The sequence below is a fragment of the Talpa europaea genome, assembly GCF_964194135.1.
Source record: "Talpa europaea genome assembly, chromosome: 1".
Taxonomy (NCBI): Eukaryota; Metazoa; Chordata; class Mammalia; order Eulipotyphla; family Talpidae; genus Talpa; species Talpa europaea.
In genome coordinates, this window is record NC_140073.1 from 49,774,924 (window position 1) to 49,786,632 (window position 11,709).

Genomic DNA, 11,709 nt, shown 5'->3' on the forward strand with positions numbered 1-11,709 from the left:
GTGCTTTGTACAACTTCGCAGCCCTTGGTCCTCAGATATCCCTCAGAGAACATTCTATAATTACTGAAGGCTATGAAGATTCCATTCTTTCTTTTCCCTTGGATTAGAAATACTAGCTGGGCCAACTATTCACTCTCAGGAAATGAGGCTTTTTTTTTTTTTAATTGTGGTAAAACATACATGAAAGTTACCATCTTAGCCACGTTTAAGTGTAGAGTTCAGGGGTGTTCAGTACAGTTTAACTGTTGTGCTATTATCACTACCATCTGTTGCCAGACTCTTTTCATCTGCAAAACTGTAACTCTGCATTCATTAAACAATATTTCCCCAATATCCTCTCCCAACATACCCCATAAATGCTCCTTTCTACTTCCTGTCTTTATGAGTTTGACTACTCTAGGTATACCATATGAGTGGAATCATAAAGTATTTGTCCTTATGTGACTGACTTATTTTACTCAGCATAATGTCATTAAGGTTGACCCATGTTGTAGCATGTCCCATGTATCAAAATTTCCTTCCTATTTAATGCTGAAGACTATTCCATTGTACACATATGCCACATTTTGTCTATTCATTCATTTGTTGTTAACACATGGGTTACCTCTAAATGAGGAATTCTGATCAAATACTAGCGACAAGAAGCTCAGGTGACTGGCCTTGGGTGAGAGCCATCTCTTAGATGTTTTGAACACAATCAAAGACTCAGTCCAGATATTAGGACCACAGAACAGAAAGCTGAGAGGAATTTCTATCTAGTTATCCATCTCAGGACTGGGACCAGATAGAACATTTATTTCAATACTTGAATGGTTTGTTGGAATAAAGCTCTGTTGCTTAAGATGGTCTAGAAACATATCTTGAATTCACTCTACTTTCTGAAGCTCTCACTCACCCCATTCTCTCTCTCCCCAATTTGATTAAGTTATAATTGACATATAACATTGTATAAGTTTAAGATGTATGTGTTGATTTGATACACTTATGTACTGCAATATGATTAGCACCATACCTTAGCTAAAACCTCCACCACATCTCATAATTATTTTCTTATAGTGCTGAGAATATTTAATATCTACATTCTGAACAATTTTCAAGTAGACCACATGGTAATGTTAACTATAATCATAATGTTATGCATTTGATTTCCAAAACATCTTTAGCTTCTAACTAGACGTTTATATCCTTTGACCAATATCTCCTCAATTCCCACATCACCCAGATTCTGGCAACTACCATTCTACTCCCTATTTCTATGCACCCGACTTTTTCAGATTCCGCACATAAGTGACATTACACAGTAATTTCCTCTGACATTTCTCTTAGCATAATATCCTCAAGTTTCATCCATGTTGTCATAAATGACAGGATTTCCTTCCTTCTCATGGCTGAATAATATTCCAAAGAGTGTGCATGCACGTGTGTGTGTATATCACATCTAGACCTGCTGACCTACACACAGGACAGTCATCTTGGTGTCATGTGCTCACTATTGTGAATATGCTACATGAACATTGGGGAGCATTATCTCTTTGATATGCTGTGTTAATTTACTTTGGATATATACCCAGAAGTGGAATTGCTGAACATGATAGTTCTATTTTTAATATTCTGAGAAACCTCTCTGCTGTCTTTCACAGCAGCTCTGCCAATTTGCATTCCCACCATCAAGGCACAAGGGCTCCCTTTTCTCCACATCTCACCAATGCTTGTTATCTCTAATCTTCCTTGTAATAGCCATTCTAACAGGTGCGAGGTGTTAGTTCACTGTGGTTTGGATTTGCATTTCCCTGATGATCAGTTATGCGAACATCTTTTCATGTACCTGCTGGCCTTTTATCCCTCTCCTATTTTTTTTTTTTGGCTTTTCTTATATGTATTGTTTATTTTTTAATATTTTATTTTATATAATTCTTACTTCATTTTTCATTTTTGCACAATGTATGCATTTTCATTTTGGTTATATTCCCCATACAATTGCACCCCCCCCCCTTATTTTGACCCTAATCCTTCCTCTCTCTGCCCATCCCCCCACCCCGTAGTGTGTCTCTGGTTTATAGTTGCTTGTTGATTTTGATTTTTACTTTGTACCACACTCCATAGTCTACTACTTCCATTATCATGCTGATGGCCCAGCAGCACCAAACTGTTTTTAGTCTCCCTCACACACTGCACATCCTTGCCACCTGGCCCCACTTCTCTGTTGCTGGAAAGCTTTCTTCTCTTAGCTTACTTATAGTTAGTATCACCTCTCTAGGAAGCCTTTTTCTTTTTCTTCTTTGCACTCCAAAAATTTGAGTGGTTGGCACTTAAGGGCTGTTTGATAAATCACTGAGCTAAATTATATTTGGTACACTCACATTCTCTGTTGAGAAGACTAGTTTGAGGATAAATAAAGGTTAATGGGATTATAGATAATTTTTATTCATAGTTTAATATTGTTCTATTTTTTAATCAACTGATGTTTTAAATTTACCTTTTAGAAAAATTTAAGAATAATATGATCAAGAATATAGTGGAGGAAACAGCCTAGCAGATTTTAAGACTTATAATACAGCTATAGTTGGTTTTTTAAAAAAGATTTATTTATTTATGCATACAAGAGCTGGGGTACAGGCCAGAGATGTGGGGGGTGAGAAGATCCACCAGAAAGAGAGCGGGGAACAGAACAGGCAGATTGACTGATATACACTGCTGAGGGGAGCAGTGGGCGAGGCAGGAGAGGTCTGCTGCACCATGTGGGTTTCTCCCTGGCTGACCGGGGATCGAACTCATGCTGCAGAGGCTGTGGATTGCTTCATAATGCAGTGCTTAACCGCTTGCGCCACCAGGGAGGCCCAATATAGCTATAGTTTTTAAGACTAAATAATATCAGCAGAGGGATGGACACATGTAACAATGGACTAGAAAATAGAACCCAGAAATAGACTCAGACAAATATGCCTAAGTGATTCATGACAAAGACATAAAAGCAATTCAATGAAGGATGTAGGCCTTGTCAATAAATGGCTCTAGAGTAATTGGATATCCATTGTCAAAAAAAAAATCTCAATCTAAGTCTCATACCTTACATAAAACTTAAAACAGATCATGGACTGAAATGAAAAAAAAATACATAAATTTTTCAGGAAAAAAAATGAGAAAAATCTCTGTGATGTAGGATTAAGCAGAGTTCTTAGACTTGATCAAGAAAGTATAACCTACCCATAAAAGGAAAGGCTGATAAACTGGATTCATCCAAGTTAAAAATTCTTGCCTTGAGAAATACCTGAAGTGGATGAAAAGCTACAAGCTACAGACTGAGAGAAAATATTTGCAAACCACATTATTTGACAAAGATCAGTGTCTTGAATATACAAAGAACTTCCAAAACTCAATGGCAAAACCCCAAACAATGAATACAGAAAATGGATGAAGATTTAAAGGGAGGCATTTGACTAGAGGATACACAGATGGCAAATAATCACATGAACAGATGTTCAACATCATGAGCATAAAGGGAAATGTGAATTAAAGCAATGGGTGAACCATTAAACAAATTGTGGTACAACCATATTGGGGAATACTACTCAGCAATAAAAAAGTAATAAATGCAACAACTTAGATAAATTTCCAATGAATTATGCTGAAAGAAAAAGCCAGTCCTCAAAAGTTATATATTACATGAATCCATTTATAAAACACACTTGGAAGGACAAAATTATAGAAATGGAAGAGATTAGTGTTTGTCATGGGTTAAGAACGCAGTGGGAGCAGGAAAGTAGTAATGTGACTATAAAAGAGAACAAAAGGGATCATGTGAGGCTGGAAATATCCTGCGTCTTGACTGCATCACTGTCAGCATCCTATTGCGATACCATGGTGCCGTATCCCAAGACGTCACATTTAGGAGAAACTGTACAAAGGATACATGGGTTTTCTCCTTACTCTTTCTTACAACTAGATATACACCTACAATTACCTCAAAATAAAAAAGCTTAATTTTTAAAATAGCTCAAGCTTTGGGGGCAGTGACATTGGACAAGTCTCTTCTCTTTTCATGGGGCTAAAGGGATTAAATTAAGAGTTCAATGGTCTAAGCATAGCGCTGGGCACAGAGTAAGTGCTCAGCAGGTGGCTACTAATATGATAACCTAAAGAGCCACGGCAGTGAGGACGGAGAAGTGTATAGAAAAGGATATTTAGATCAAAACACTAATGGGTTTTGGGCCTCCCGGGTGGCACAGTGGTTGAGCACTGGGTTGCGAAGCTGCCCGCAGCCTCTACAGCGCCGGTTCGATCCCCGGCTGCTCCCGGCCACCGGAGGAGGGTCCCACTTGGCGCGCAGACCTCTCCTGCCGCCCGCTGCTCCCCTCAGCAGTGTACTTCGGTCCTTCTGCCTGCTCTGCTCCCCGCTCTGGCTCTGGTGAATTCTCTCACCCTCCCACGCTTCTGACTGTACCCAGTGCTTGTATGTATGTATGTATCAATCAATCAATAAATAAATCTTTAAAAAAAAAAAAAGATGAAATTAAAAAAAAAAAAACACTAATGGGTTTTGGTGATAGACTGGATGTGGGATAGTGGGCGACAGGGAGCAGAGGACAGTTCCCAGTATCTTGAGCTAGCAGGTGGTCATTGGCACCACTTAGGAAGCAACACGTCCAGAGGAAAAGAGGAACGAGGAAGCACCTAGTTTATATTGACTGGGACACATTTAAATATAGATACCCAGTTAACAACTGCATATGCAAGTCTGGGTTTCAGAACACAACTTTGGGATATAAATTTAACTTGATAGCCCCAAGTATATGAGAGACAACTGAAGCCAGGAGAATGGATGTGATTTCTTTTTTCTCTTTTAAAGATTTATTTATTTATGCATACAAGAACTGAGGTATGGGCCAGAGGTGTGGGGGTTAGGAGGATTCACCAGAGACAGAGTGGGGAGCAGAACAGGTAGAATGACCGAAGTACATTGCTGAGGGGAGCAGCGGGAGAGCCAGGAGAGGTCTGCTGTGCCATGTGGGTCACCTCCTGGGCTGGCCAGCATCAAACTTGTGCCCTGCTGCAGGGGGTGTGTGGATAGCTTCATAGTGCAGCGACTTAACCCCTTATGCCACCAGGGAGGCCCCTGGATGTGATTTCTGAAGAGAAGAAAGAGCCTACACCATGGTGACTGTGACTGTAAAGGAGCTTCAGTTTTTCAGGATGGGGTAAAGAGTTTCAGTCTAGCAAAGCAGACGAAGAGTAGCCAGAAAAGGCGAAAAACCAGGCTGACAGGGTGTGGTGCAAGACAAGAAGATGTTTCAAGAAAGCAAGAGTCTCCACTCTGGCCAAGCAGTTAAAAGTGAAAATGAATACAGTGACATGGGTGTCACCGGTGTCTTTACCAGAGTTGCTGTGGTGAAGTGACATGTAGGTTTAAGATCAGAGCCACAGGAGGAAAAAACAAAATATAAACCACCATTAACAAGTTTACTTAGTACTAAAGAAAAGGAGGTGGCACAGTGAGACAGAAGGGGTGTACCAGAGGGATAAATCCATTAAAAGGAAGTTAATTTTAAGGGAAGGGAATAGGCAGAGAGGAAGAGGCAAAGAAGTTGAAGATTTAAGACAGAATAATTACAGAGGATCTGACCAGACAGGAGAGGCTATGACAGAGTACAGGCAGCAGGTTTAGTTCAGTTGAAAGGGCACATCCTCTACTCTAAGAAGAGGAGAGAAAGCAAAGGCAGCATGCAAATACAAGCAGGTGGGGAAATTTGGTCCCAGTATGTGTAAACAGTTACTCCCTGAAAGCTTTAATTTTCCCTGTGAAGAAGGCAAGGTCATCTAGTAAGATGGAAGGGCAGGCTGGATTTTCATTTTCCATCTATCCCAACAAGTGGGATACAGACACTTAATAGATATGTTTAATAAGTAAAACAAAAATAAGCAATTAGGGCCTCCCCGGTGGCGCAGCGGTTGAGGGCTGGGTTGCAAAGCTGCCCGCAGCCTCTGCAGCGCCTGTTCGATCCCCGGCTGCTTCCCGGCCACTGGAGGAGGGTCCCACATGGCCCGCAGACCTCTCCTGCCGCCCGCTGCTCCCCTCAGCAGTGTACTTCGGTCCTTCTGCCTGCTCTGCTCCCTGCTCTGGCTCTGGTGAATTCTCTCACCCTCCCGCGCTTCTGACTGTACCCAGTGCATGTATAAACAAACAAATGAATAAATAAATAAATAAAACATGCCTCTATAAAAAAAAAAAAAAAATAAGCAACTAGTTTCCTGAATGCAAGTTTTCCTTATAATCAATACACAACTTTCTCCAAGTTGGCCACTAGGGGGCAATGCTGCCGCCAATCTGTTCCTCTAAATCTTTTAACCTATGAAATTAGAAAATTATAGAGCAGAGTATGTCATAAAATGTTTTCCATAAGAAAATCCCATTTCAACTTTATGTATATGTATAAATATGGGCATGTACACACACACACACGCATTCACATACATACATACACTCTGTCACGTCTACAAACCTCCCACTGAAACGGTATTATGATGCCCCAGAGGCAACACTTAACATTCCCAGAGGTCACTTTTTACTATTCTCCCAGGGCACACAGCAAATACTGAACACCTTTTGCACTTTGTTCTAATTAATAAGCTAGAAAAGACTGATTTTAAAAAGCCCCTAAATTCAATCCCTTACAACACTTGCCACAGTGTCTTTCAAATTATTCCCCCCATCTATTCCTCTCCCCAAGATAAATGATAGGTTTTGAAAAAAATTAGAAATAATTGTAATCTATTTCACAAACTACTTTACTTCCTTATCTCAGATGCTTAATACATTTTTACAATGAAGATTTACCAATCTATAATACCACAGAGCTATCATATCTACCAGAATAGCTATTGTGAGGTGTTTAGCAATGTGGCTGGGGAATACTTCTGTGTCAAGAACAGAGAACTGGCAGAATTCTAACTTAAAAACGGGGTGCAGAAATTCCCAGAAAGAAAAGCTTAAAGGCAGACTGCTCCCCAGGTGCTCAGTTACATGGATTAACTCAGTTTCAACTAAGGGAACCCAGTTCCCCAGTGGGGGAGACGTGCAGTCATCCCTCAGCTTAGAAAAATAATTACTGGTTTGGTCAGATGCTTATGGGCTGGAGCTGCAAGGAAGCTGGGAAGGAGGTTTAGTTCATCATGTAGACTAGAAGGGTGCCAGGTAGCTCAAATGAATAAAGAAGGTGCTTGACTCAAAAGCCCCCAAACTTGCTTATTTTGATCCGAAGTTGCCTGGGAACAAAAATATCTAAGAAATGGGTCAAAAAGAGAATCTGGGTGATAAAGGTGAAGAAGCCATGTAGATACAGTATCAAATTGTTTCAAAAGCCAAGTTTCAAGGTTCTTTAAGGTACTGTCTAATTTGACAATTACTGGTAACATTTTTACTTGACATGCTAGTCTACTAGCTGATATGGTAACACATTCTTTTTTTTTTTTTTTTTAGCACTAGTTTTCAGTAGCTCATTGGGCCCCGAATTTTTATTTTTTATATTTATAAAAACATTAAAGCAAATGGCTCTTCCTTAACCTAATATGAAATTTCACCTTTTCTAATGAACTGATGAGTGCAGAGGGCAAAAGTCGCTTTTCTAGCAATTATAATATGTTGGCTACATGGACCTCACTGAATGAATTTTAAAACTGAGATGGCTATTTCATTGCTTCCTCCCTACTACATTTTAAATCTGTGTCTACTTTCAAAAGTTAAGCGCTCAATCCTGATATTTTTCCCAACAAATGATCTAAGAGCAGATTTCATTTACACACACACACACACACACACACTCTTGCACTCCCCAACAACAACACTTCCTTTGAAAAACAGAATGTCACTTCCTCAATCCAGAGGCCAGAAGTCCTTTAGTTCTGATCTGGGGAGCCAAGACAGGAAACTCTGGTAAGCTTCTGCCTCTCCCCCCTGGAGAGCCACTAGCGCAGCTGACAGAGGGCAGGGTCTGTGCAGAGCTCCCTTGATGCGCTGCAGCTGGAAGGCAGCGGCTCCCTTCTACACCGAGGACGACTCCAGAGTCCACAATCACAAGTCAGCTTAGCAAGGGCATTTCATAGGAAGTGAAGGAGCAGAGGAGGGGAGACCTTGACGCCTCTGAGCGACCTTCCTTCGGTTTCCAAACTCCTGCCACGACCACAGCTGACTGCAACCAAATCTCAGTAATTGGCACCACCTTGCACTGTGGCCGCATCAGGCAAAGCCAGCGTCCTGGGGGAAGGGGAGCCAGCACTCCTGGCCGCTCAGTGCCAGACTGTACCACCTTCCCCTTGATGCTGCCAGTTCCTCCCCGAGGGGAGCGGCTGTCCCAACAGTCCCAGTAAACACTGTCGGTTGGCACCACCTGGCAACTGCGCGCCTTGATCTCTCCCGACCCCAGACGCCAGGGACTGAACCGCACAAAACCCAGGCCAGGTTCAGCGAGCAAACTGCAGTGTCACCACGGGGCGGAGGGGCTGCAAGCGAGGGGCAGGCAGAATGCGGGGACAGAAGGGGACAAACAAATGAGTCACTTAATACAGGGGCTGCACATGCCGCTGCCGCCGCCGCGATGCAGAGGCCGGAGGAGGCCGGGGCCGCCCGGGAGGGGCGGGCGGGGAGGGGGGAGGGTGTGGGGCGCTCGCCCTTTGTGGGGGCCGGGCCGCGCGGCCCCACAGCCTAGTCCCCCCCACTGCCCCCCGCCCCCCCTCCCCCACCGTGCAGGCTGAAGCCGCTCAGGGTGACCACTGCCCCCCGCCCCGGGAATCAACTCTCCGGGTCTCCAGAAACAATCAATACAAACTTCAATTCGGCATTTAGTTTCCAGGGCGGCTGGTGGGGAGGCGCCGCCGCCCGTGCCCCACAGCCGAGGCGCCGCACCCCAACCTGCCGGCCGGCCCGCGCGGGGCCCCGCCCCTCGGCGGCGCACCTGTGACAGGTGTGCAGGTGCCCGCACAGCCCCGGCCGCGGGGCGCGGGCCCTCCTCGCCCCCGGCGCACCCCGCGGGCCCGCCCTCCCCGTCGGCGCGGTCCCCCCCAGGCGCCCCCGGCCCCTCGGCCGGCCGTCGGGGGCCCCGGCCCGCCCGCCCGCCGCCCGCACTCACATAGCGCCTCAACTTCTTCTCGGGGGGCGATTTCCTCAGCCAGCCGGTGCACACCACGTCGCCGCCGCCGCTCATGCTGCCGGCCGCCGGGCCCGCCGGGGTGGGCGGACGAGGGCGCGGGCGCGGGCGCGGGCCGGTCCGCCCGCCGTGCGCAGCTCGCGGGGAGGGGAGGGGCCCGGGCGGCCGCCGGCCGCGGGGCGAGGACCAGGCAGCCGCGCGCGCCCGCTCGCCCGCGCGCCCCCGCTCGCCCGCGCGCGCCCGGCTCCAGCCCGGCCGCGGCGGGGGCGCCTCGGCAGGAAGGCGGCGCGCGCCCGCCACGCCCACGGCCCGCCGCGCCCCCCGCCGGCCGCTCGCGAGGGCGCAAACCCCGCCTCGCGTCTTTGGAGTCGGGATTCGCAAGGACGCGGAAGGCAGCGCCGGCCGCGCCCCCCGCTCCGGCTTTTTTCCTGAAGCTGCGAGCGGCTGGCCGGGAAGGGCGTGGAGGCAGCCGCGCCCGCGGGGTGGGGGTGGGGTGGGGTGGGGAGAGGCCGGGGCTGCGCGCGCTCGCTCGCTCGGGATCGATTTTTCACTGAGGGTTGGCAGGGAGGGGCCCCGGGGCTGCTGGCCTTTCCTATCTGTTCCCAGAGGTTCAGGTTTCGGGGGGCCAGGTTGTGGCTGCTTTGGTGATCCCTCCCCAGAGAGAGTTGCATTAACTCTCGCAGCCCCTGGGCCGGGGAGGACGCGGGCTGATAGGTGCAGGGCGCCTTCACCTTCCTTGTCCACAGGACTCTTCGCGAATCTGCAAGTGGGGAGGGCGGTGTTACTCCCATTTTACAGATAGCTTAAGATGGCAAAGCAGAGCCAAGTTTCTAATTCGGGGCCCGGGGGTGTTTGTGGTCTTGTTCATCTGCTATTTAAAGTGGGAGAATTGCTTTCATGTGTGCGGACAACTCAGGGGCCTCTTCTTCCCAAGAAATAAAGTCCAGCTGATTCCCACACTGCCTCTGGGAAAAACAATTGAGAAGATTTGTATGCGTTGCAGAATCAAGGAAGTCAAAATGAGTCAATGTATTTTATGGTGAATTGCAAGTCAAGGTGGCGTCAAAGAAAAATTGCAGCCAAAATTTTCTAAGGATCCGACTCATTGACACAGGTTATAAGACCTCTCTGAGGCTTATACGAAAATTGGGAGATAATGATGCCGCTTTCATTGCCTGCAGGTGAGGCTTAAAAGGTAAAAAGTAAGCAGAAGCCCTCACCTTACAACCCCAGCACTGCAGGAAGAGTGGAGGGAAAGAAACCTTTGTTGGGGGTTCTTTTCAACTGACAAAGTGCCTTTACAGGTTGCATTAAAAGGTGAGCATTCCCCTAACTTATTTGGGAAATGAATAATAACCCATCATATCAATAGGGAATGTCCTGTGGCAGACGAGGGGGAGTTGTGTCTTGCACTTCCAGTACAAGTTTAGACTAAGGCTCTATTTTATTCATTTCCCTGTCTCGATGCAGTAAAGCTAGTTGTGTTTAGCTGTTGGATATCCCTCTTGCTTTATAGATCTTGCTTGGTTTGAGGACAGGTCATCCACTTTGCTCTGTCTGTAAGAGCCAAGACTTCACTGCACACTTATTTAGCTCCTTAAGGTGTGGTGGGAGGTTTAGAGATGGGCTCCCCTTGGCCCAACATTTCACTCACTTTCTTCACTGCCCAGTTGCAATGCAGCTGGATTGAATGCGAGCCCAGAATTATCAGGCAATAGCTGGGACCAGAGCGCCCTTAGCCTTCCAATTTAGGGATCCTTAGGAATAATGACCATTTTAACCTCTGGCTTTAAATACCTTAAAACCACGTGAGACAAAAATCAAAATACTCAAAGTGTGCCAAATCAATCAGGAGGCAGTGACTCCCAACCAAAATAAAGCAATTCTTCTGACTTCATTCACATCTGAGTCATGGTGCCAAGTCTCAGTGTTTGCAGCCTGAGCAATCTGCATGGTTTGTTTGCAGCTGCGGTTTGTGATGTACGTCAGACATACATATGCCCTAGCTTTACCTAGAAGAGTAGTCTTCCATTACATATCTCTGATAGATAAGTGATTCAAGGCAGATTGTTTGCGATGGTTCATTGGGGCTGGGTCAGAAACTCTTGAGGTTCTTAATTTTGTTTAGCAAAAAGACCCTTCACCACCCCTTGTTATTTCTAATTCCACGTGGAAACAGAAGTTTGATGTTCCGTGGCCAACCATGAAAAGGCGCCCTGAAATGCAAGACTTAGGAAGAATCAGCCTCAGGAAGTCTTCTCTGAACATATCCCACCTTTATCAAATGTTAGAGAAAGGACCCCCACTCAGAAGGTCATTAAGCTGCACTTGGGAGGCAGGACTGCTGCTGTGGTCCCTGGTTGCACCGGGGTGTGACTTACTCTGAGCCCGAGGAGCGTGCCAGGCCTGGAAACAGCCCTCGGACAGAACGTTCCTGTCCGGGTCTTTACTAAGTCCTCTCCACTCTCTGCTGTGTGTGTGTTTTAAAGCTCCCTGTTTTTTTTCACTTGGGAGAAATGGAAAACAAATTGAGTGATTTATTTACATGAAGGTAGGCGCCATCTATTGGAAC

At 46.1% G+C, this 11,709-nt stretch overlaps 1 protein-coding gene across 2 annotated transcripts in view; it reads right to left on the minus strand.

The window, feature by feature from the left end:
- GAB2 (GRB2 associated binding protein 2) overlaps window positions 1–9,194 on the minus strand; it is a gene marked incomplete at both ends in the record, with an annotated part of 162,111 nt that extends 152,917 nt beyond the window's left edge. For both annotated transcript variants that reach the window (XM_084247826.1, XM_084247825.1), the window contains one exon: window positions 9,120–9,194. In XM_084247826.1, the coding sequence (XP_084103952.1) occupies window positions 9,120–9,194 (75 nt within the window). The remainder of the gene's footprint in view (window positions 1–9,119) is intronic.
- Between the last annotated feature and the right edge of the window lie 2,515 nt (window positions 9,195–11,709).